The sequence below is a fragment of the Chrysemys picta genome, chromosome 4 (assembly GCF_011386835.1).
Source record: "Chrysemys picta bellii isolate R12L10 chromosome 4, ASM1138683v2, whole genome shotgun sequence".
NCBI lineage: Eukaryota > Metazoa > Chordata > Testudines > Emydidae > Chrysemys > Chrysemys picta.
The window spans coordinates 58188312-58213681 of NC_088794.1; the positions used below are offsets into that span (position 1 = coordinate 58188312).

Sequence of the window (25370 nt, forward strand, 5' to 3'; positions counted from 1 at the left end):
ACATCATTTCATTGGGGGTGGAGAGCGAAAGTGTTTAGATAAGGATGAAACATTCTGTTTCAACTGCCTCAGAATGGAATGTTTTGATTTTTTTTTTAAATGACTTTAAGTTTTGAAATTATATTCTTTAACATATTAAACAAAATGGAAAAGTCAAAATCAGAACGAAACTTTTTGGTTTCGTAAGAAATAAAAACATTTTGATGGACCTGAAATCATTCTTTGAAATAATTTCATTTTGTGGGCAACTTTTTGGTTTTGTTCCAGTTTGGAATGAAAACAAATTTTGAAATTTCCCACGGAATAGAAATTCTGAATTTCGACCAGCATTAGAGGGAAGGAAAACTGAGGCACAGCGTGGTGAAGAGACTTGGCTTGGGTCACAAAGCAGGTCAGTGGCAGAGTCGGGAATAGAATAGAAGTTTCCTGAAACCCAGCTGGGTTCTCCCTCCATTGGACCATCATGTGAAATACCAATATGACTTTTCACAGGTTATAATTCTCTTATCTGTCTATGTATCCATTTATCTATTTAAACAAGTGTGTGGTTTATATTGTTTCCTGGACTTAAAATGTTTTGGAAGGTATTTCATATATAAACAGACACAGAATATTTTCAAACCTACATTAGGATATTTACATACTATATTCAGATGTAATCTAATCTCACAATTCTCCCCCCCACACACACACACACGACACGCTAAACACACTTATCAACACTTTGCACGTTCTGCACTAGCATTTTGGAGGGAGGGGGGAAATCAGCCTAATTGTGTCTTTGTTTTTGCAAAAAGGTGCAAACCCTTAATTTTATTCTAACACAAATTTATAGTGACTATAGGAGGACACTTTAAAACAAATCCAGATATTTCTAAATCATTTAAAAACTGCAGAATTTGTAAGGGTAGAATGATCGTCTTCTCCTCATTCTAGTTTATTAATTTTTTGTTTTTTTACATCAGCAGAGTCGGGTCTCATCTGCCTATTCTGAGATCATCAGAAAAAACATCACATCAGTGAAGGAGATTGAAGGGGCTGAGATGTTATATACAGAGCCAGGCGAGGGAGGGTGCTCTCAGATCTCATCAGGAGGAGAGCGAGGAGAAAGGGGACAAGGACTTCAAACACCGCACTGTTACTCTGACACACCAGAGAGAAAAGAGTTTCCTTATTTTCCTAGTCACCATGAAAACGGTCATCCAAATCTTGTGCTTCTTCCTTTTAATAACTTTTTACAAATGTGCAGTCATCACTGGGGTAAGTCTGACTTTCTTGCCTATCTAATGTGACATCTGAACATGTTTGAGACCTTATATTCCTTCTGAGATGTGGGTGGTACAAGATTCCCTAAGATCGGAGAAGACAATCACATCTTCTAGCAGTGAAAATATTTATTTTCTGATTTCCTCCTGAAAGCTCAAATAAGAATACGAACAGCAAAAATGTATACTGTGCTTATATCTTCAAAAAGCATGTCTTTATATTAATTATGATGAAATATCATTATGTGTGTATTAGCTCACATTTTGGTCCAACATATCAGTGATAAAAAATAAGCAATCCTAAACCCAAGAGAAATGCTTGCATGGTTTTAATTTTCTATTTCTGATGGAAACTCTTAGTTTGAACTAAATCAACATTCCTCCAGCAGCACTTGCTGCTCAGTGAATCTGAAAATGACACTGACTATAAACAAAAGTGAAACAGACTTGATTCCCCACCCCTGCATTTGAGCAGAAAGTTATAGAAAAAAATTAAAGAAATAGAATAAATATGGGAAAATGTGTTATGATTTTTACATTTGTTTGGTTTCTGTAGAGGTTTATTAGTAACACAAATAATGGTTTTAATTATACATGATATTTTTTGAGCTGTGATCACTCGTATCTAATTAAATTCTTTCCAAAATGAGACAAGAATCCAGTACTTTTTATGAGTTAGACTAAACACTAAATTCTTACTCACTGATAATCTTTTATACTCTATCAGCTATGAATCTAGAGAGAGAAATGTATGCAGATAAAAATCAGGCTGGGGAATTGTTGGCTCTTGTTCATAACACTAGCATGCCATAAACTGGTATTTGAGTCAAAGAGGGGAGGGGAGAAATGTTAAAAAGTTTTCAAGCTGAGAAAAATATCAAGTTCTAACAAACTCAACACAAAGGTCAGGATGTGTTAATAGACACCGGCCCATGAGCATTTTGGGGGCTTTGATCTCAGGAGGTACTGAGCATCCCAAACCATCACTGACTTCACTAGATGTGATAGGAACAGAGCACCTTCAGAAAGAGGCCCTGATCCTCAGCTGGCATAAGCTGTCCTAGGCTACATTGACTTCAATGGAGCCTATCTGCCCTAGTGTTCTAATCAATGTCAGTCTCGTTAATTTATAGCCAAAGAATTAAGAGATTCTCTCAAGAGAAAATATCCAAATTTAAAGAGAAAAGGAGAGAGGCAAAATGTATCCTAATATATTTAAATAGTATTCATTTGCATTGTATAAATTCTGCTTATGTGAGAGCATGATATTATTAAACTGCTCTTGGGTTACAGTGAACTCTGAGCTGTTGGAGGGGCCAGGCTGAAGTCCAAGCACAGAGGAATAGTGAGATGCCTGAGCATCACTCCACAGCCCCTTACGTTTCTTTACATTTTAAACTCCTGGCTTCCCTTGTTTTCCATTTCAGAGACATGAATTCGGAAAAGGATTAAAATACGAAAAACCGGATTCACTTTCTCGTGACAGAAAGCAAATCCTAGACTATCCCTTTCTTCTCCCTGCAAATAAATTTGTAGTGGAGACTTCTTATGTCCAAGAAATTGTTTAAAGAAGACAACTTCATTTCAAAAAAGGAATGTACAATTTGTTTCCCCCCGCCCCCGCAAAAAAATAAATTCACACCTGCCTTTCTGTGCAAGTTGAGCCCTACCCTGGTCCCACCGCTGGGAGTTTTACCATTGACTTAAATACGATCAGCATCAGGCTCTCCTAAAAAGTTTACATTTTTTACATCTTACTGATCAAATCTAGTTTGTTTTAAAAATTGAAACTTTTATAGTTCCTCTGTCTGTCTCTCTCAATACACACACACGTAAATACTCCAGAAGAGATTGCAGTCCTATCCCACTGGTTTCCGTTGGGAACTCCAATATTCTTCCTTTTAAAATCTAATATTTTTGGCTATTCTTAATCTGATAAAGCACACAGAACAAAGGCCTTTTTCACTTCATTTCATCCATTCCTAAATGGTACACTTAAAAAAAAAAAAAAAAAAGTTAGCCCTAGAATTATGACACTCCACCACCAAGTAAACTGTAAAGATTCTCAAAAGCAGCAAAAAACTTGCACTGATTTCAGTAGGATCACTTGTGAAATAAAGGCCCAGGCTGTGTGAGGGAGGGGATCAGATTCTAGCCATACGTGTAATTTTAGCAGCTGAGAAGCTAAAACCTGCGGCCCTTTCTCAGGCCAATATCCCATTGATTGGTATTAGGGTGACCGGATGTACCGATTTTATAGGGACAGTTCTGATATTTGGGGCTTTTTCTTATATAGGCTCCTATTACCCCCGCACCCCAGTCCTGATTTTTCACACTTGCTGTCTGGTCTCCCTAATTGGTATCAGCTTGCTTGATATTAGCCAAATGTCTCAAACCAGTGTAAGTGGAGCATTCTGTCACTCTGCACCGTACAGTAGCTTGGTGAGTTTGGATACAGGAAATAAGAATGCCAGGTAGGGACACTTTTCAAATCAAATACATAATTGGATCCCTACTTTCCAAAGTTAAAATCTGTACAGATTGTCAAAAGAAAATAACTTCCTTTAGCTCTCAGCATTTCCTAGAATATTTGGGCCTAGAACCATGATCTGCAGTTACATGTTACCTGTTCCCAGCTTTTAGTTTTTGGCTCCCAGATTCTGGAGATTGAAAGATTTGGGGCCAGATCCTCAGCCGGTGTAAATCAGCATGGCTGTTAATTTCAATGGGAGCAACACTGATTTCCGCCAGGGTCCTGATCCCTGACTGTAATGCAAACAAATAAGTGACTATTTTATTATGTAGCCATTGGTTTAATGCTGGGCTGCCCTGAACTCAGCATGGCTGGCTTCCCTAGCTCACCTTGTAGATCATAATTGTCAGCCGCAGGAGCACAAAGACCTTTCCTCTCTGTTGGCATCTGAGTCCAGAACGCGTCAGAAGAGCTCATGTAAAGCCATTCTAGACAGAATCGGATTCTCGCTCTCATCACAAGCCCTCATCAACTTAACCTGAGATGTGTGGCTTTTAAAGTGTCTCTTGTTCCGATTAAGAATTGATGCCTGTCTTTGAAGCGCTTGCCAGCCCAGCTCAGCTTGACTTATTTACCTATCCTCCTGGAACAGGAATTTTCCCTGGCACACACTAAAGCCTATCTGAATGCACCTCTGGCTAATTGGGGTTTGTTTTGCCTCCCCATTAGGCGTGTGAGAGGGATCTGCAGTGTGGAGCTGGGACATGCTGTGCAATCAGCCTGTGGCTTCGAGGGCTCAGGATGTGCACTCCGCTGGGACAGGAAGGAGATGAATGCCACCCATTCAGTCACAAGGTATGGCCCAGCAGCCTTAACCCTTTCACAGCCTAGTCTAAGCAATGGCCCAGGGGCTGATCTTTTTCAATACTGCTGCATCTATATTTTCTAGATCTACTCTTCTGTGGGAGGGATGAGTTCACAGCTAGCTTTTTTTTAAAAAAAATAGCACATCGCATTAGTCTAGGCAGTGCTATAACCCTGCTAACCAGATACGATAAGGTATGTTCATGGCATACACAGAGAATTCTCTTGCAGGAAGGTTGCAACGTAACCTTATTTCTCGATAAACATAGAAGAACCCAAAAAGAGAGAGAGAGAAAACAGGCTGCTCCCTAAAACAGAGGCACAACTCATCCTAGCTTACTCTAGACTGGCTCTCTGCAGTGGGACTCCAATTGCAGATGTCCCTACAAAGCCCCCTAGTCTACTAGCAAGACCAGGAAACCCCTTAGGATTTAAAGTGACAGCTTGTAATTTTTACAGTTTAATATACCACGCTGTAGTCTGAAGGACTTTCAGGGATCAGGATGCACAATGCCATCCATCTGTGGATGTATATGCCAGTGGGGCAGGCACTGGTCTGGGACCCAAGCACCCTGGGCTCTGCTCTCAAACTCTGAGAGAATCCCTGCATGGCCTGTGGTGCCTAATCTGTGCCTCGGTTTCCGCATATTTGCATCAGCACACAGAGGCTTACCCAAACGTGCAAAGCTGAAAAGAGAATCCAGGAGTCCTGACACCCGGCTTCCACTCGCGCTTCCAGCTAGATCCTCAAACAGCGCTCTACTAACATCAACCTGTCACAGCTTCTACGGGTCACAGCTGACCTATGGCCAGAGCTGTACAAGCCTGTTTAACAGCTCAACTAGTGCAATGCACGTGGCTCCAGGGGGCTCAATCTGTGCATTCAGTTTATTTAAAGAAAGGTGCTTTTGTCACTTGAGATTGAATTCTAAATACTCAACAAAGCAAACCAGAAGCCAGGATAACGTCTGTGAACCTTCAAAACTCAGTGGCTTTGTTCAGCACGCAACACAAAAGCCTTAGGATTACCCCAAAGTGGGAGTACTTAGCACCAGTTGCTAAGGCCTTTGAGGGACTCTGCTAATAACTCCTCAGATATTGATCTCATGGGAGGGAGACTCAGTAAACAATGCAGGGCTTTCTGCCCGGGATCAGCCTGCAGGAGATGGGGAAGATTCAAAAGGGATCAGACTTTATTAAAATCACCACGAAGGGGAAATAAAGATAAATGCTCGAGGCTTAAATTTCATAAGGGATTGTTTTGAAAAGACAGGAGATAAACATCTATCAGCTCCTCACCTTTCCATTTAATACCAGAAAGGAGGGAGAGAGGAAGGGGGATGAGAAGGACAAATGGAGGAGAGGCGAAGGAGGAAGTTGAAGACATTGGGGAATCCAGGCCCTTTCCACCCTGGCTGTTCTAATGTTGAATCTCATGGTGTCCCCTAATTTTCAGCAAAAACAGCTAAACGATTGCTGCTGATAGCCAAGGGATAGTTTATCTCAATAATTTGCCCCGCTCAGCCCCTTTCATTATTGAGGCCCTCCATGTGCTGTATAAGTCTCCCCCTGAGGGAGGCATTATCCGCATGTTAAAGCTAGGGGAAACTGAGGCACAGTGGGCTAGACTCTGCAACCTTTATTCAATGAGACTACTCTGTAATGGCTGAATAATCAGAGGCTCCAGGCCAGCATTGCCAAGGGCACAGCTGGGGCCAGCGTGCCAAGCTGTTGCAGAAATCTGTTCGTTTATTCTACCGCCCAAACAGATGCCATGTTCTTTTGAACATCTAGCCCTAAGTGAGTAGCCCAGGATCAGAGAGATGAGATGGGCAAGGTGATATCTTTTATTGGACCAACTTCTGGGGTGGGGGGTGGGGGAAGAGAAGAGAGACAAGATTGAGCAACTGTGGCTCAAAAGCAGGTCTCTCTTACCAATAAGAGATATTAGCTCACCCATCTCGTCTCTCTGACGTCCTAGGACCGACACAGCTACAACACTGCATAGCCTAGAGTCACGCAGCCACTGGTGGAGTTAGGAATAGAACCCAGGGGTGAAATCCTGACCCTCTCCCCCGAAAAATCAACAGCAAAACCCAGTTAACTTACATGGGGCCCAGCCACTACTCTCCAGAGAGTGCTAAATCCACCAGGAGATGGAGCAATGACTCAGCAGTTCGAGTGGCAGGTGAAGGTTTAGAAGCAAATTTGACCCATGCCGGGAAAGCAGAGAGCTTGCCTGAGATTATATATTACAGACAGTCAAGGGGTTCCCAGGGCTCTCTAAAGACATCAGGGGATAAATATCAGGGAGGGAGAAGAGCTGTTGAAGCTAATGGACAGCGTTGGTACAAGAACAACTGAGGATAAACTGGCCAGGAATAAACTGAGGCTGGAAATTAGAAGCAGGTTTCTAATCATCAGAGGACAGAGGTTCTGGAACAGCCTCCCAGTAAAAATAGTGAGGAGTCAAACAACCCAAGTGATTTGAAGGTGGAGTTTGGCAAGTATATAAATGAGATTCTGATGTTAAAGTTTAGTGAACTCTCTTGGGAATGATGTGTACTCATTGCGGGTGGGTCCGAATGCAGGCAGCATGGCTGACTTCAATGGAGCTACACCAGCTCACACCAGCGGAAGGTCTGGCTCTCTGGTCCCTGTAACAACAAGTTGAAGCTAGACAAATTCAGGCTGGGAATAAGGCATACATTTTTTAACAGGGGAGGTAATTAACCACTGAAACAATTTACCAAGGGTCACAGTGGATTCTCCATCACTGACCATTTTTAAATCACGATGGATGTTTTCCTACCATATCTGCTCTAGGAATTATTATGGGGCAGTTCTCTAGCCTGTGAGATACAGCGGGTCAGACTAGAGGATCACAGTGGTCCCTTCTGGCCTTGGAATCTCTAAATCTATGAAAAGTGAACTAGAACAGAATGAGACAAACAGATAGGGGGCCTCCTGCAGGCCCCAGCACCTCTGAAAGTCAAGCTGTTCTTAGGTCACTGCCCACTGGGATTGTCAAAGAAGCCAAAGTGACTTTCAAGGGGGATTGAGTGCCTTAGCCCCTCCACCCCCACTTTAAAGGCCTAACTTTACGCACCCCAGTGTGAAAATGCTGGTTCCTAGATTCAAGGGAAAGAGGCAGCATTGTCCACTAGTGAAAGCAGTGGGCTCTGACGCAGGGCCCTTGGGTTCTGTTCCCAGCTCAGCTCATGACTCGCCGTGCAATGTACTGCAAGGCACTGAATGGGGCTCTACTTGACGACAGAGCACAGGGAGCTCTGTTCAGAACACGTACAGTGACTAGGGTTACCATTCGTCCGGATTTACCCGGACATGTCCTCCTTTTCGCGCTAAAAATAGCGTCCGGGGGGAATTTGTAAAGCACTCACAATGTCCGGGATTTCCCCCTCCCCCGGCAGAGCGAGCGGCTGGGAGGGCTGCAGAAAAATCCCGGGCTGGACTCCTGAGCAGCTGTAGAGGAGCCGGAGCCGCCCTGCATTCTGAGTTGGCCTCTCCTGCAACCCGGTCCGGCAGCACTGTGCAGGGCCAGGGACCGGGTTTTGTTGTGCAGGGCCAGGGACCGGGTTTTGTTGTGCTGGGGAGCGCAGCCACGTGTCCGGCTCGGCTCGGCTCGCACAGAGCCCAACACCCTGTTCTGAGCAGCAGGGTAAGGGGGACCGGGGGCAGGAAGGTTCTGGAGGTGGCAGTCAAGAAACGGGGGGGGGGCTTTTAGGGGGGGGTGGAGAAAGTTTTGGGCAGTCAGGGTACAGGTAGGGGGTAGGGTCCTGGGGGGCAGTTGGGGGGGGTCTTAGGAGGGGGCAGTTAGGGGACAAGGAACAGGGAGGCTTAGGGGTGGGGTTCTGGAGGGCAGTTAGGAGCAGGGGTCCCAGGAAGGGGCAGTCAGGGGACAAGGAGCAGGGGGGTGGGGAGCTGGGAGTTCTGGGGGGGGGGCTGTCAGGGGGCAGGAGTGCGGAGAGGGATCGGAGCAGTCAGGGGACAGGGAGCAGAGGGGTTTAGATGGGTTGGGAGTTCGGGGGGGGGCTGTCAGGGGGTGGGGAGTGGTTGGATGGGGCGTGGGAGTCCCAGGGGTCTGTCTGGGGGTGGGGGTGTGGATAAGGGTTGGGGCAGTCAGGGGACAAGAGGCAGGGAGGCTTAGATAGGGAGTGGAGTCCTGGGGGGCAGTTAGGGGCAGGGGTCCCAGGAGGGGGCAGTCAGGGGACAAGGAACGGGGGGAGGGTTGGGGGTTCCGGGGGGGCGGGAAGTGGGAGGGGCAGGGGCGGGGCTAGGGCGGGGCTCCTCCCGTCCTCTTTTTTGCTTGCTGAAATATGGTAACCCTAACAGTGACCAGACCCCCATCCCTAAGGGATGACAGTGTTGCCAGCACAGAGTGCCCGAGGCAAAGCAACAGCGGGTTCGTTGCCCGGTGTGCTTTGCGCCAATAAACCACACCAGGGGGAGAAGCAAACAAAGTTTATTTGGGATCCCAAAGCGGTGCTAGGAGACAGGCACGTCTCAGATCAAGCACATTAACAGGAACAGTTTTTCTTCTTTTATACATTTTGCAGTTAAGCCTCACCCTCCCCTTTCCCCTCTAGCCCTCCCTTTCTCCCCCCCCCCCATTCCTCCCTCTACCCCTCCCATCCCTGGTAATAGTTAAGTCATTCTTGGCAGCTATAAGCCTAGCTTGTTAGTAACTTCTTTAAACCGTTATCTTGTCCTTTTTCCCTTCAGCCAGAAACATGCAGGCCTCATTATTACTGCTTGAGCAGGGGGTTGCACACAGATAACTGGTTGCTTACATATTCCAATTGCACCTGGCTTTTGAGGTTGATTAGAGTTTAAACATGGAAGGATAGGGTTTGGTTCACTTAGGCCTAGTGCAGGAAGGCTTCATTGACACTTAGTGGCCTTCCACCCTCCCAAGTTACCTAGGGTGATGCCTAGTGACGTCAACAACTCCCTCCTTTGAGAATACTCAACAAGCTTTTGGCTGAGTTTTCTCATATTCTGTGGACAAGATATGATTAAGTGCTATGAAGCTGGGGTTTTCAATGAGAGGGTATGCTGGGATTTTTGAGGAACGGGGGGCACAAAGCTTACGGAGGAGCATTTTAAAAGAAGCAATTAGGAGGAGGGTGACCAGGCACAATACCACACCGGTGAGGAGGAGACGCACAAGGCCACCCCCCTAGGTCGGGCAACCAACTTCAAAGGGAATTGAAAACTGTGGGTTTCCTTTCCTGGGCCTTCCACTGCTTGAAAGCCTGTTCGGCCGACAGGACGTGCTTGTTAATGTCCTGTGAGTTTTCTGGGACATAAGCTTCTTCCTTAATGGGCTCTGAGGTGGCATACAAAGATTTACGCTGCCTGGGGCAGCCAGGGGTTGTCCCTTAATGCATACTGGGATTCAATGGTACAGTTTTGTGACAAGGGGGTACCCGAGGTATTTCTTCCCCTACTGAACCATCCCCAACAGATATCTGACCAATTTTGGGGAACCACCCTCCAGGGTAACCCTGCTGCGTGGTGTGGGATTTGGGAGCATACCCAGCAGTTAGAGAGGTTAAACTCTTGGGCAAAGCAAACTTTCAAGGACTCATATGTGTTTGTTTCCAAGTTAGTAGGGATCCCTTTCCATCCCACATGTGCCTGGGGGAAACGGGAGGTAACGAAGGCAGGGGGCTGGACTCAATGACCTTTCAAGGTCCCTTCCAGTTCTAGGAGATAGGATATCTCCATTAATTAAATTAAATAAATTAATTAGAAAGGAGTGTCCCTATGGCAAAGAGTACCACTGTGGCAGACCCTGGACCTGAACTCATGCTGGGCAGGTGACCCTAGGGCCTAACAATTACAATTCCCCAAATACCCACAAAATATCCATTACCAATAGTAGGCAGATTAAAAACAAAAAGGACCAGGCCACCAGGTTAGGCCGGCCCTGTGAGAGTAAACACAACCAACGCTTAGAGTTTTCACGGGGAGTGCGCTGCGACTGTTGAGAGAGACCACAGGGCATTCCCAGCAGATCTTATTGTTTTTTGAATAACAGTTTAAGTCCCAGGTCATCGCTGGTAGTCCTTTTCCATAGGCTGGACAGTCCACCGTTCAGGAGCGGGCACTGCCTTCAGACAGGAGTGATGAATCCAGTTCTTGTGTCCCTTGACCTTTGCTGCTGTGTGGGAGACCAGCAGGACGGTGTGGGGTCCCTTCCACTTCTCTTGGAGAGGCTCATCCTTCCAGGTCCGAAGGAGAACGGAATCGCCTGGCTGCAAGGAGTGGACAGGGGCATCCAGCGGGAGAGGCTGCAAATCTCTGGTATACCTGTGGAGAGAACAGAGAACAGCAGACAGAGAGCACATGTACTGAGATAAAACGCCACACCCCATTTCCCACTTCCCTGCCAGAACCGGTGTACCATTCATAGGCCATGCCCTTCCAAACATAATCTCGAAGGGACTGAGCCCTAACCTGCACTTTGGGAGAGCGCGCATGCGGAGCAAAACAAGGGGTAAGGCATCAGGCCATCCGCTGAATCGATCCACCAAGACGAAAAGGTATTTGTATCCTTGGGTCCGGGGGATCTCAGTAAAGTCTATTTGCCAAACCAGTCCTGGGCCTGGGGTAGGTTCCAGAGTGGCTGATGGCACTGACACTCCTGGTCGAGGGTTGTTCTTTTGGCAGACCAGACATTCAGCCTGTACCTGGGAGGCCAGGGGTGTAAGAGCCTCCCTGCCAGCGTATAATTCTTTGTTTCTTCACCAGGGTCCGTTCTTAATGTCTTTTGTAGTCAGGAATTCCTGGACTTTGTGGTTTCAATGAAGCAAGTGTTCCTTCTTCTCTTTTCCTGAAACAGTGTGGTTCAGCATCATACAGGGGAGAGGTTACTAGCACATCACCCTGTCTTTAAATAGGCTTATCATCAGTCGGAGAATCCTCCCGAGGTGGAGGGGTCTTTTTACAGTGAGAAGCCTGGGTTCAGGTGGGCAGTCCTTGGCACTTCACAGCGGTGTTGGTGGTTAACAGGACTTGGAAAGGGCCTTTCCAGTGTGGAGCCAAAGCAGTTTTTCGTTGATGGACCTTACGTAGACTCAGTCTCCTTATTTCAATGAATGGCAGGGCTGCTAGGGTCTTTGGGTAGCACTTCTTTTATCTGTGAGAAAAGAAACCTAACACATTTCATTAATGCCTGACAGTGTTTTGCAGATCTCATAGTTGCTTGGGCACATTCAGGCCCCCCCTTTTCTTGGCTGTCGGCCAAGTCTTAGCTCTGGGCAGTGTCCTTGGATGGTGCCAGCATCTTATCTTTGGACTGAGCTTGCTAGCTGTATTTTTTTCCCTCAGTTAACTCATTCTGTTCTTTTTCCTTCTCTCCTTCTTGGCTTCTTTTAACTTACAAAGGAAACTTCCACTCTTCACTCATACACCTTTTCCCAACAATGAACACATACACATTGCCATTATCCAGCAAAATAACTTCTATACAGAGCTTTGGAGCAACAAACCAGGACGAGCACACCCACTTTTGAGGAGTCCAACAAAGTTCAGGAGGCTCACAGTGGCTTTAAGGCAAGGGGTGAGACCCACAGCAGCAATCAACAAATCATCCACATATTGCAGGAGGAGGACCCTGTCCTCATTGTCCCACTCCTCCAAGTCTCTGGCCAGGGCCTGGCCAAATAGAGTGGGGGAATTTTTAAATCCCTGGACGAACATTGTCCAGCAAAGCTGCTTTTTAACCCTCCTTTTGTCCTCCCACTGGCTCCACTCTGAGGCTTGCATGGCTGAGGGCTCAGTTGCAAGGGTCATTATCCAGACATTCTCTGGAGGTAAGGTGAGGGTTATTTCATCTTGGGTGAAATGCAGGGTGGCTCCTAAGCAACAAAGCAGGTCCCGTCCTAGTAGAAGTGTTGGACAATCGGGGAGGTAAACCAGTATGTGAGATAGAGTTCTGTTTCCCAAAGCACATTCCGCTGGGGCATATACTGGGCATTTGGTTCCTTTCCCTGTGGCACCCACCACAGTGAGGGACTCTGACACAGGCAGCTGCAGGGGTTGGTTTACGGCGGTTCGTGCAGCTCCAGAGTCTATTTAAAAAGTTTATGTCCAAGTCTCCCACCCTCATGTTTACTCGGGGTTCCGGGGGCAGGATAGTCCATCTTCCCTGACACCCCTATTCTTGATCCTCCGCTGCCATCATAGGGGTACCTTCCCTTTCGGGGCACTCATTTTTCCAATGTCCCCCCTTCCGGCATCTGGCACACTGGTTGCGACCCAGATGCCTTTCCTGTGAGCCAGGGCGCCCACGTCCTCTCATTCCCCGGCCCCTTCCACCTTCCTGGAATTTTCCCCTGCCACCGGCCTGTACTGCTGCGACCATCATTTTCGCTTGCCTCTTTTCCTTTTCTTTAGACATAACCTGATTATGCTCCACCTCAGACAGCAGGGTCTGCATAAGGACATTACAATCATCCCAGTCAGGCTTACAGATAGCCAGGCACCCTTCAAAGACCGAGATAAACTTGCTTGGGTTCGTAGAGAATTCCCCTGCCTGTGCCTTAAAGGCTGCTAGGTCCACCGGGTTAAAAGGCACATGGGTGTAAACCTGCATAGTAGTGGCCTGATTCCTATCTGAGCCATGTCTGGACACCACAGTCTCAGTGATCAACGGATAAAATTCCACCGAGGGGGCAATCTCTGGGACCTGAGACACGTTGTCTTTATATGGTGGGGGTGTGATAGCCGAAGGGGACACCGGACCTGCCATTACAGCTGTGGGGGGGTTCTGGGGACTAACAATAGCTACTACCGAACCTGTCGGAGTCAAATTACACTTTTGCAAAATATCTAACCTATCTCTTAGCAACATAAACAACTGTACATACATAAGTTCATTCCATTTACCCGTTTGCTGACAAAACAGAAGTAATTGAAGGATTGTGTTATAATTAAGTGATCCTTCCGGTGGCCACCTTTCCTGGTCCTCTAGCTGATATTGAGGCCAGTCTACTGTACAGAACCTTTTCAGATTACTTTTAACCAACGGATCCGATCCAAACACTTTCCAGTTCACCAGAATGCATTCCAAGGGTGTACACCTTGCCCTGCCTGCCATACTCTGTCCCTGCCCCATATTAGGGAGACAGTGGGCGTCCCCAGGTCAAAACAGGTAGACACTGGGCGTCCCCAGGTCAAGACAGATAAAGTCCCCACTGGACTGTTCCTACCTTATCCAAGGGTCCGGTTCTGCACCGTCGCCCTATCCACGGGACCGGTTCCCCACCGTCGCCCGCAGCTGCTTCTCCACTACTCGAGCGCGTTGCACCGTTGTGCCCTCCGGGGTCGACCAAACCACGTCTCCGCCGAGGCCCCCGGTAAAGTCACCGGTGCGCGCTGGGCGTCGGTCGTCGCTGTAATCCGTCGACCTCCGAGAGGGGTCCGGGAAAGGCTAAATTTCAGCCTCGAGCCCCACGTTGGGCGCCAAAACTGTTGCCAGCACAGAGTGCCCGAGGCAAAGCAACAGCGGGTTCGTTGCCCGGTGTGCTTCGCGCCAATAAACACACCAGGGGGAGAAGCAAACAAAGTTTATTTGGGATCCCAAAGCGGTGCTAGGAGACAGGCACGTCTCAGATCAAGCACATTAACAGGAACAGTTTTTCTTCTTTTATACATTTTGCAGTTAAGCCTCACCCTCCCCTTTCCCCTCTAGCCCTCCCTTTCTCCCCCCCCCCCCATTCCTCCCTCTACCCCTCCCATCCCTGGTAATAGTTAAGTCATTCTTGGCAGCTATAAGCCTAGCTTGTTAGTAACTTCTTTAAACCGTTATCTTGTCCTTTTTCCCTTCAGCCAGAAACATGCAGGCCTCATTATTACTGTTTGAGCAGGGGGTTGCACACAGATAACTGGTTGCTTACATATTTCAATTGCACCTGGCTTTTGAGGTTGATTAGAGTTTAAACATGGAAGGATAGAGTTTGGTTCACTTAGGCCTAGTGCAGGAAGGCTTCATTGACACTTAGTGGCCTTCCACCCTCCCACGTTACCTAGGGTGATGCCTAGTGACGTCAACAACAGCCTAACACCGATGCATGTGAGAGGTGAGAGGATAGGGTGACCAGATGTCCCGATTTTATCGGGACTGTCCCGATATTGGCTTGTTTGTCCCGCGTCCCGACCGATGTGCGGTCGGGACACTGGACAAACAAGCAATTTTGACGTCCTGGAGGGACTCTCGCCCCCTAGGCTCACTTAGGGTCACCAGGGCAAGCCGCTTGGCTTCACCGCCGCCTTCAGGGCCCGGGGCCGGGAGTGCAGTGCGGAGGCTGCTCCAGCCCTGCAGCCCGCGGGGCAGTGCGGTGGGTCGGAGGCGGACACGCTCCTGCCGGGAGGGGCCGGGCCCGGCTACCTGGTTCGCCCCCTGCCCAGGTCCCCGAGCTCCCCGCGGCTGGAGAGGGGCTGTCCGGGGCTGCGGGGGCGAGTGTCCCAGCCCTGGCGGGGTGGAGCGGAGCAGCCCCTGCTGCGGGGCCGGGGCGACGGAGCCCGGGAACGGCTGGGCAGGGAGCTGCAGGAAGGGCCCGGAGCGCGGCTCGGCTGGGGGGTGCTCCGGCCGTTTTTGTTTTTTTTTTCCCTCTCCGCCGCCGGCTTTTTTCTTCTCTGCCCCCCTCCCCCGCGGCCTTCCCCCCCCCCCCCCCCCGGCGTCCCGATATTTAATCTGTGGCATCTGGTCACCCTATGAGAGGACAGCCCAAGCGGCAGACAGTGTGGAATGGCTGGGCAGGGGATCATGCAGGCAGGGCTGTGAAACTAGCATGTTTTAAGGGAGGATCCGAAGGGGGACTGTATTTCTCCACCTGTACAATCAGGACACCCGACAGCAGGCGACCCCTCAACAGCCGCCTGCTGAGCACTCGCGAGTCGTGCTCACGCTAGTTCCTCATCTGCCCTGACCCAGCCAATGGGAGTTGCGCCTGTGGGTGGGGCAGCACGCGCACTCCCTCCTCCCCCCCCCCCCGGTCACTCCTAAGGCTAGGAGCCGGACATGGCGGCTGCTTCCCACCCTGGGAGCTGCATGGCGGCTAACAGGAAGCCTGCCAGCCCTGCTACATGGCGGGGTGGCACCGCCAACCGGACAGTTAACAGCAAAGTCAGCAGTGCTGGCTGGAGCCACCAGGATCCCTTTTTGACTGGGTTTTCCGGTCCAAAACCAGACACCTGGTCAACCTACTCCCAAGAGTTGCCAGGCTAAATTCACTCATGACTAAGGAGTTTTGAGTTGAGAGCCTCAGATGGCTTTGGTCCAAATGAGCTTAATGAGGATACCCAAGTCAGGATCAAGCACCCAATCCTGCAACCCTTTACTCTTGCCAGGAATCCCATGGTCAGCGAGGGGGATTAGGCTTTGATTTGCAGGGTTGCCAACTCTGACCATTTTATTTTCCAGTCGGGTAGCAGTGGGTGTTTTTTCACAAGGCCCCAGCTCTTGGAGTCATGCCATTATGTGAGAACCTCAGCTTCCATTTTAAAAAGAGGCAGTTGCTAACCCCCATGGTTGTAGAGAAAAGCTGGTTAAACAAGACCCGGGTGCCCCCTAAAAACTGAGAAACTAGGAGGCTAATTAAATAAGCCAATCCTTTTTTAAAAGGCTTGTGATTTGTCCAGCCAAGTTCCGAGTTTTGGGGGCTTGACTCCTGAGTTTTGAACACTTGGCACTGACAATACTGCACCTGATCAGTCCTATTGAAGCCAGTGGGAATTACTCACATGGCCAACATTATCCATTAGCTTAAGTGCTTTGCTGGATTGGGGCCAGAGTAAAGAACTTCAGGATTTGGCCCATTGTCACTGGACATGAAACCCCTACAGGAAGACAGGGAGGAGTCTGTTTCACCCAGCCAAGGATTTTCCTAGCATTGCTCGGTGGTTGAAGTTCTGACATTCTTTGCAGTGTCTTTTGTCTCTTCCATTTTCTGCTCAAGGTCCCTTTCTTTGGAAAACGCCAACACCACACCTGCCCGTGTTTGCCAAACTTTATATGCTCCAGGTTCATGGATGGCCGATTCCGGTGTTCAGTAGACTTCAAGAACATAGACTTTTAGCAAACAGGATGTCACTTCAGAGCCCTTCCCAGCTGGAGAACCGGGCAGCACTGCTCTCTGAAATGAGCACCACCCAATGACTCTTTATTTCTCTTTGCCATCACCACGTATTCTACACAGTGAGTGTAAAGACAAAATTTGGGCAGAGGGAGATTTTCAAAGGCACAAATAACATTGAGCACTGCCCTCAGTAGATCTCAAAGCGCATTACTAAAGAGGTTAGGATCATTATCCCCATTTTATAGATGGGGAAAACTGAGGCACAAGTAGGCAAAGTGACTTACCCATGGTCACTCAGCAGAGCAGTGGCAGAGCCAGGAATAGCACCTTGGTCTCCTGAGTCCAAGTCCAGTGCTTTGTCCACTAGCCTGTGCACACTTGCCTAACTCCCATTGACTTTCAATGAGTTGGGTGCCTAACTGCCCTTTGAAAATCTCACCCAACATCTTCTGAAAATGTCACTTTGCATGTAACAAAAGGGATGCTGTCAACAATACTTCAGACCCAACATTTATTTTATATAGTGGAACAAAGGGGTTTTACTAGAAAGAAAGGTTTTCAAGATTAAAAAGCTAGGGCAAATTGTGTAACCCTCACTCATCTGGTTAAGTGCTTTCTCACACAAATAACCCCTGTGCTTGCGTCTGACGAAGTGGGCATTCACCCATGAAAGCTTATGCTCCAATACTTCTGTTAGTCTTAAAGGTGCCACAGGACCTCTGTTGCTTCTGACCCCTGTGCTGTTATTCTTATTAAGGATAGAGCTCATACTTAACAGTTATGGGATGCTTGAATAAAAATAATATAAGACCGGAGGCAGAGGCAGACTGCAGCTTACGGCATCCACTGTCTGATCTGCTCTGTGCTGTCTACACCAGAGCTCCACCTTGCAAATAGAGGATGAACTTTGGCCTCCGCAGCCAAACCCCACATCCCTGCCCACCAACAATAGCTGCTCCATGCAGTCCTGTTGTATCCAGTGGATCTGCTCTGGGAGCAAGTACTGATCAGGGCGAGTACAGGCTTTACAATCAGGCTAGTACAGGGGAACAGGAACTGAAATGGAAAATAAACAGCAGGTGAAATTAACCAACATAGTTTCATTAACCAACCACAGTGAAATGCTAAACTGAAGAACAGGCTGTGGAGCTCAAAAACTGGTCTCTGTCACCAAACGGAAGTTGGTCCAATGAAAGCTATTACCTCACCCCTGTGTATGTGTGTGTGTCTCATATCCTGGGACCCACACAGCTACAACAACATTGCAAACTAAATAGTGTAAATTCTTTTTTCCATTTCATTTTTGAAAGTCTCAGCTGGCCAGAGAAACTTTGATAGAACCATATTTTGTGAGAACATACAGGTCCATCAAATCAAAATGCTTTGCAAGACTTGGTTGTTTGCAGTGGAATTTCCTTTTAGAAGAGAATCGGGGGGGCGGGGGGGGAAGCTCCAACAATATCAAAATGGGATTGACATTTTCAGAATAACACATTTTGATTTTTGTTTTGCGGTGACTTGTATTATATTAAAATATAATAAAATGAAATGACAAGAGTCAAAATTAAACAATTGTGTCATAATGTATTGTTTAAACCAACCTGAAATGAATGCGTCATTCGCAGAGAATTTCAGAATGGTGGGGTTTTACTCTGATTTAGAACAAAGCTAAATGTTGAAGTCTCAAAATCCTACACAAAACAGAACTTCCATCCTCTGCACAGCTGTTAATCCAAGCAGTAATTATTAACAGTTAGGTTTTTTAAGTAGAGGACCAGATGCTAGCATCCATACACATGTTGTGGAGCAGCATACTCCACAAGCAGTCCTACTCGGTCTTAATGGAATTGTTTGCAGAATCAGCGACTACTCAACATGGGTAAGAGTGGAGAGACAGACTTTAAGGCCAGAAGGGACCATCATGATCATCTAGTCTGACCTCCTGCACATTGCAGGCCACAGAACCTCACCTACCCACTCCTGTAACAGACCCCTAACCTCTGGCTGAGTTACCCAAGTCCTCAAATCATGGTTTAAAGACTCCAAGTTACAGAGAATCCACCATTGACACTAGTTTAAACCAATCCAACCCATGTTTTTTTATACTGTGTCCCTTTAATTATTGAACAGTTTGATTTCCCTTTAGGTGCTCACCCTGATACAAGCCTTTATTGTAATGATTCAGTTAAGTCTAGCATTTATTCACGAGGAGCTTGAACCAAAGTCCATTCAGGTCAGTTGCAGTATCTCCATGGACTTCAGTAAGTTTTGAATCAGTCCTTAGGGAAAGTACGTACTATATAAGGAAAGGCTTAGTTATTCACACCCTACTCCGCATCCGCCTAAGCTTCAGATATTCTATCATTACGATATCACAGGCTGGTCTTCATATTTATGTCTGTCAATCTCACTCCAAGAGTATATTAAATACAATTAAATATTGTTCACTAATACATGTGGTACGTTACCTTCCGGAAAGGCCATCAGTTCAGAGGCCTGAATGCACTTGCCCTTTCTAAAGGCCTGTTTAAGATCCTTCTGTGTCATTTGATCTTCATTTCTGGTCTCATTTTAGCAGTTATTGCAAAATGGAGGTTTGTTTCCAAGAAGATCGAACAATGCTAAAATGCAAAACTTATTTTTGGAATTGATACAAAAACTCTGTTCACGGGAAAATAACATTCTGCTTGTAATATTATGTACGTGGGAAAACTGCATTTGACTCTATTATGATAAACATACTTAATGGTAAAACTGTGTTTTGATGTCTCAATTTTTATGCAGTCTCGTTCAGCACTGTATCATTCATTTGTATTATGGTGGCACCTACAGGACTGCAACTGCTATTGGGACCCTATTGTGCTGTACAAATATAAAATAAAAGACAGTCCTTACTCAGAGTTTACAATCTAACTAGACAAGGTAGGCAAAGAGTGAGAGAAAGGTTGTATCTATTTCTCTTTCCACTTAATTTTATCTGGAACATCAGATGAGATACTGGGTGGCAGAGTCTTATTGACTGGGATACATCATCTTTAGTGTTATACTAGGCGAGTGAGCTGATGTGATCCTTATCTGGCACTTTTTTGGGGACATGCCATGTGGATCCTAATTCATTGTTGGAACCAAATAAAATAAGTGTTAGTAGAATGATTCCCTGTATGCATGGTTAGTAGGGCTTGAGCTAAAGGGCTGTGCTTGAGCTAAACGAGTAAGACCATTAGACTGTAGCAGAAGTAGGTTGTTACCCTATGATGTACCAGCTGTTACTAGCAGGGTATGTGTTATCACGTTCTGCTCTGAGTTTCTTATTTTGTTTTGCACACCAAGATACACTTTCAGGGCCAGATTCTATGCTGGTGTAAATGAAAGCAACTCCATTGAATTCAAGGGAGTGCTATCCACTTACCCCTGTCGAATTTTGCATTCAGTCAGAATGACTGTTTTAAAATTAAAGAAAACAACAACAAGAATGAACAGAAGTAAAGTTTGGGGTGCAGGTGAGAGAGAGCACAGTGTGTGAGCCCCCCTCAAACAAGCTGCCGTAATGCTAAAAACAAAATGGCCACTAGCTCTGCACATAGGTGGAGTTCTTTGACATTTTAAAAAAAAATGCACTATGCAGAAAAAAAGAGCAATACAGTTTCACAATGACATACACCCCCATAAGGGATTATGGTCTTTAAAGTCACTTTAAGGGCTTAAATGAGACTAGGATCATACCTAGGTCTCATGCCATCCCTCTGTACGGGGATGAATTTCACCAGACATGAGGACTGGTTGTAAAACTGAGGGGGGTTTTCCCTGCAAGAAATTTCAGGTTTTTTTTATTTTGTTTCTCCCCCATCCCCACACACACTTTTCACAGGAAGTCTGAAAATTTGTTTCATTTCAATTCTAATAGAAATTGTTGTTTCATTTCCGTTTTGGAAAAAAAAAAACCAAGATGAAAAGTGCACCTCAAACCAAAAACATTGTTGCATTTAAACATTTCCCATTGAAAAAAAAATGTAGCCAGAAGTGACATTTTCCTGTAAAACCCCATTTTTCAGTCATAAAACATTGACTAGCTCTATTCTACATGCATAGCAGACATACCAGTCATCCTTAGTCACTTATCTTACTCCAGACATTTTCCTTTATCTAACACACACTTGTTTCTTTTGCCACCTAGTGGAGGAAGCACTTTATTCTTCAACTGTTTTGAAGCGAAGACCTAGGAGAACTTGGAATTATCCAGAAAGCTAATCTATGCATAGGTACTAGAATTAGGGGTGCTGCTGCACCTCCTGGCTTGAAGTGGTTTCCATCATATACAGGGCTTATTGTTTGGTTAAATGTCTCTCAGCACCCCCACTATAAAAACTGTTCCAGCAGCTCTGAATCGATGGCATTTTATGAGCATCCCTGTATGTATGAAAACTGAATAGAGTAGCAACATTATAGCATTTAGACACCCAACATAGAGGAGACTGAATTACATAAACCCTTAAATAGACAGACACATGAACATACTGGTCACAGATTTACATTAGGACTGGAAAGAACTCAGAATATGGCACTTTCAAGACCATCTCCAATAGGTACCCATCAAGCAGAAACTTACAGGTCTCTAGCAATTTTGGCTCCACCATCTTTCAGAAAGCTGTGCCACTAAAAACTGTATTCAAAGAAACCGATTGTAACGACAATACAGAAGCTAAGGAGCTTATTAACAATAGTGTTATATACACCCACCTATAGGTCAGAATCCTTAGCATAATTTAGTCCTACGCCTTTAAAACATGTAAGACAGCAGATGCTGTCTGTGTTTCACACACAGAAGATGTAGGTTGAGTAACTATAACTGCTAACTAGTTAGACTTAACGACATACTCTTGCTAAGTTGTGAAGTAACTTCCTCTTTTACCTTTGTCTTCAATTTTACAAGCTTTAAACTTATAATTTGTAACAGATACTGTATCAGATAGTATAGCTTGATCTACTGTATCATAAGGTAAAATGTTATTAGATACAGAAATCTGAAAGATGTCAAGATTTAAGAAACTGTTTCAGAAAATTAAAGTTATCTAAAGGTGTTCTGTAAGAAACCCCCTCAATCTGAGGATTTTTTGGTCATCTAGGAAGGCAACGTGACCACAAAAATACTGCAGATAGCTTAGAACATGCTCCCTATTTTAAATAGAAACGTGGTCAAGTTATATGTACACAAGAGAATTGTGGTGAAGGGAACCAACAGCTTCTTAGACAAAAGAGGAAGATGCTTTGAATTGGCTCAAACTAAAAATTTTACCACTAATTGAATCTTTGATTAGAGCGGCATAAGAGCTTACAGCAAAAATGAAATTCCAGAGAATTTAGAATAGTGTCAAAATTATTACCTTCGTATTTTGTTTTGGGTTTAACGTGACAGTCTTGCTTGCATAAGTGGCAAATGTTGGCTCATAGCATCAGTTGGGCAAGGTAATTTTGAACCAAACTGACATTCTAGTAACTTGTTTACATGTCTAACTCCTACTTTAGATTGTTTTGGTTGAACAGACAAAAGCAGTCCCATAATTCCACTGGCAGATAAGCCTGACTGGAAGTAAATTAGGATCCATAATTCCATGTGGGTACTGTAAATCACTTGCCCAGATTAGAATAGAACTAGGATAAAGCTATTTTGACTACAGACACTTAGGGTGACCAGATGTGCCATTTTTAAAGGGACAGTCCCATTTTGGGGGACTTTCTTATATAGGTGCCTATTACCCCACACCCCCTGTATCTTTTTTCACAGTTGCTATCTGGTAACCCTACGGACACTCATACATTTATATTAATTCTCCAGTCTGTTCTTTAGCTAAGGAACACAGATCCAGAGAACAGTGGGGGAAAAAACCTAGGAGAGGTAACTGGTTAATTCAATTATTTAACTAGCGTGTGTTTAATAAACAATCTTTTTCACATGAGATTCCACCCTCCATCAGAAACTCAAGACAGATGAACTCTCCTTTCCAGAGGCAAATCATTGGTGTGTGTCTGTATAGCGCTTTCTAAGTTTGTTTCAGATAAATCGATTTCAGGCACAGCCTCCCAGGACTAGAAGCATTTGTGGCTCATGGCAGGATGTGAGGTTACTTCTTTCTTTTGAGAAGTGCCCCCTGCCCCATCTTTGGCAACAGGACCAAGACAATTTTATCTCCTGCTCTCTTTAGATGATCTGCAGACTTTGCCCGTTTTGTGGGTAAGCAAGCAGCTGGCCAGCGCATCAGCCTAATGCTCAGCAACGGGAGCCTTTACGATGAAAAGTAGTACAAGAGCCAAGTGTACTAAGGCTGTATAAATACATCATGAATAAAGACATTGCTCCCTCTAGTTCACTGTCTGAACCTGGCCCAGGTTAATAATGATTATGTCCCATGTAAATCATTTATGATCCATTTTTATCTCTTTTCAAGACACCTAGCTGTACCAAATGCTGGGGCCATCTCAGATTTGCAAACCTGAGGGACTCCCTAAGTGGGGACGCTTCCTCTGGCTGTTTTGTGAATCCAGCCCTTCATTTCTTTTACTTATATTAAAAAAAATACCCCAAACATTTCATTGGACCTACATTTTTAAAAAAATAAATGTTTCTGATTCGCTGAAAATTCCAAACGGTTTTGGTTCAACCCAAACAGATTCCCCCTCCCCCTAATTTTTCAGGACTGCCAGTGAATCTAAAAGTCAGTTATGCGCCCTGCTCGAGTCAGGACCCAAACCTGGAGAGTTTTGAAGATAAAAAATCAACACCATGAAATGCACCCAGAAATGAATGTAAAGCTGGGGGAGAATTAGTGTAATATGCTCCCCATACAGTGGTCCACTGAATGGGGAGAGTCACGTTCTGCAGTAGCTGTAGCCTCTGGATGGTCTTCAGAGTGCTATAAATAAATATTAATAGCCTAATAAATAAGTGCTTCTGTATTCTACTGTGATGGTCCCAAACACTGCAGCTTCTGACAGGGAAAGGACACATAGGGCACAAAGCAGTAACACTGTCTGGGGCTCGGAGAGGCGTGAATAATTATGGCAAGGCCTGGATCAGAGAGAAATGTCTAACCATACACAGATGGAAAGAGGCACTTTATCACCCCCAAGCAATGTTACCTGAGACTGTAGGAGGAATCAGGGATCCAGACGCATCTATAGCCTGTGGTGAAGAGGGGTAGGGGTAAGTCCGCATCTCCACCATACTCTCTAGATGTTTCCCCTGATCTATCAGCATCACCTTCATTTTGTTCAGGTTTAGATTTAGCCAGATTTCTATCAGTGTACCTAGCTCACCCAGGCCCTGGGATACCTGGGAAATCACACGATCTTCACAACATGAGGGGGACACGTAGAACCTTGTTGATGATCCCAAGAGAAAACCTGAGGGATGGATGAGCAATTACGCACATCTATCCTCTGTATGGAAAAAAAGAACAAACAATGAAGCAAGAACCCATGTCCTCCTGGCAGGGAAATCAATAGAACCTCATCATCAAGGGTATCAAAGGCTGCTAACTAGAGGTTAATTGCATTGTTTATTGACATGCCAAGCTCAGTTCTCCTGCACATGTTCTCTTTCCAAGGTGAAGCCCCATCGTTGCAAACCCAGGTTGCTTCTGATATACCAGAAAAGTTTTCCCTCTTTGAAAGTCATCAAATGCATGCCTGGGATTGAAGCTGAAAGCTCTGCATATCATTATAAATTGATGTTCTAGTTATTAATATTTGATGCAAAAACAGTGCATGTAATATCTATATAAAAAAATCCAAATTAGCCTCAGCATTTTATTGTGAGTGCATTTGCTTCACTGCAAGAATTGGTGAACCCAGTAACAGTAAAAGTCAGTTAGCAAAAGAGAAATCCACCTGGTCTTGCTTTAGTTCATTCTGGGCCCAAACCTGGTTGACTTTGGTGGAAGGCTGACAAGATCAGGTCCTCAGCCTCAGGTTGTATCTACACTGCAGTCAGAAGTGTGACTGTAAAACTCCCCTGTGTTAAATAGTCCTATGATGCTTGTAAACCTTCCCAACGTTCATAATGGCCACATCTCCCCACTAGAGAAGCTACATTCAATCCCTGAACAATACATAAACTTCGCATTTATAATAAAGTGGACTCCAAAACTATTTAAACTCAATTCAGTAACATCTCCCAAAGATATTGCAGGAAATTGCCATATCTGTCGCAATGAATCTGTTACAGGCCTAGCTGCAGAATCTTGCTTCTTTAGCTCTGGAGGTGCCAGGTTCAATCCCAGGGGAGTTGGCCAAGGTGGCAGCCATCAGATAAATGGGAGACTGTCTGGGCTTCGAGTCGCTGTGCATCTCAGATGAGCTTCCTTTAGTAGCCTTATTAAAATAACTGCATGTGTGAATGTCCCATGGCAGAACCTGCCCCACAAAATGGTCTATTGGCCTATTCTCTATTCACTAGTTCCATTCTAGCCCATTTACTCCTAGCTTTCTGTTCAGAGAATGATTTTCAAACCTGGAGTGACTGACCCATTACTTAAGCATCCCCCATTGACTTCAGTGGAGTGACACCCCATTTTCTAATAGTCCGTGCCTATTGAAAGGATCTCAGGGCTGGTCTGCATGGTAAAGTTATACCAGTAGAAGCTAAAATGCAAATGTAAAGTGATA

General features: G+C 45.7%; 1 protein-coding gene and 2 long non-coding RNA genes across 3 annotated transcripts; 2 read left to right on the plus strand and 1 right to left on the minus strand.

Annotated features, from left to right (window-relative positions):
• Nucleotides 1-971: 971 nt before the first annotated feature.
• On the plus strand, nt 972-18278 carry PROK1 (prokineticin 1). The gene is made up of 3 exons (XM_065595013.1): nt 972-1260; nt 4468-4593; nt 16590-18278. Exons 1-3 carry the CDS (start codon nt 1189-1191, stop codon nt 16707-16709), a joined length of 318 nt encoding a protein of 105 aa, XP_065451085.1. The 5' UTR covers nt 972-1188; the 3' UTR covers nt 16710-18278.
• LOC135983395 (uncharacterized) lies at nt 9070-15281 on the minus strand. The gene is made up of 2 exons (XR_010600995.1): nt 13842-15281; nt 9070-10938 (listed from the first exon to the last, which is right to left on the minus strand). It is a non-coding gene; the product is annotated as an uncharacterized LOC135983395 (long non-coding RNA).
• Nucleotides 10937-13965, plus strand: LOC135983396 (uncharacterized). The gene is made up of 2 exons (XR_010600996.1): nt 10937-13773; nt 13805-13965. It is a non-coding gene; the product is annotated as an uncharacterized LOC135983396 (long non-coding RNA).
• Nucleotides 18279-25370: the final 7092 nt, after the last annotated feature.

Bases quoted from the DNA above. Each gene is read 5' to 3' on its own strand.
- PROK1 (XM_065595013.1), top strand. From the start codon at position 1,189: ATGAAAACGGTCATCCAAATCTTGTGCTTCTTCCTTTTAATAACTTTT. The intron at 1,261-4,467 runs GTAAGTCTGACT...CCTCCCCATTAG, and splicing joins AATGTGCAGTCATCACTGGG to GCGTGTGAGAGGGATCTGCA. The intron at 4,594-16,589 runs GTATGGCCCAGC...TTTCTGCTCAAG, and splicing joins GCCACCCATTCAGTCACAAG to GTCCCTTTCTTTGGAAAACG.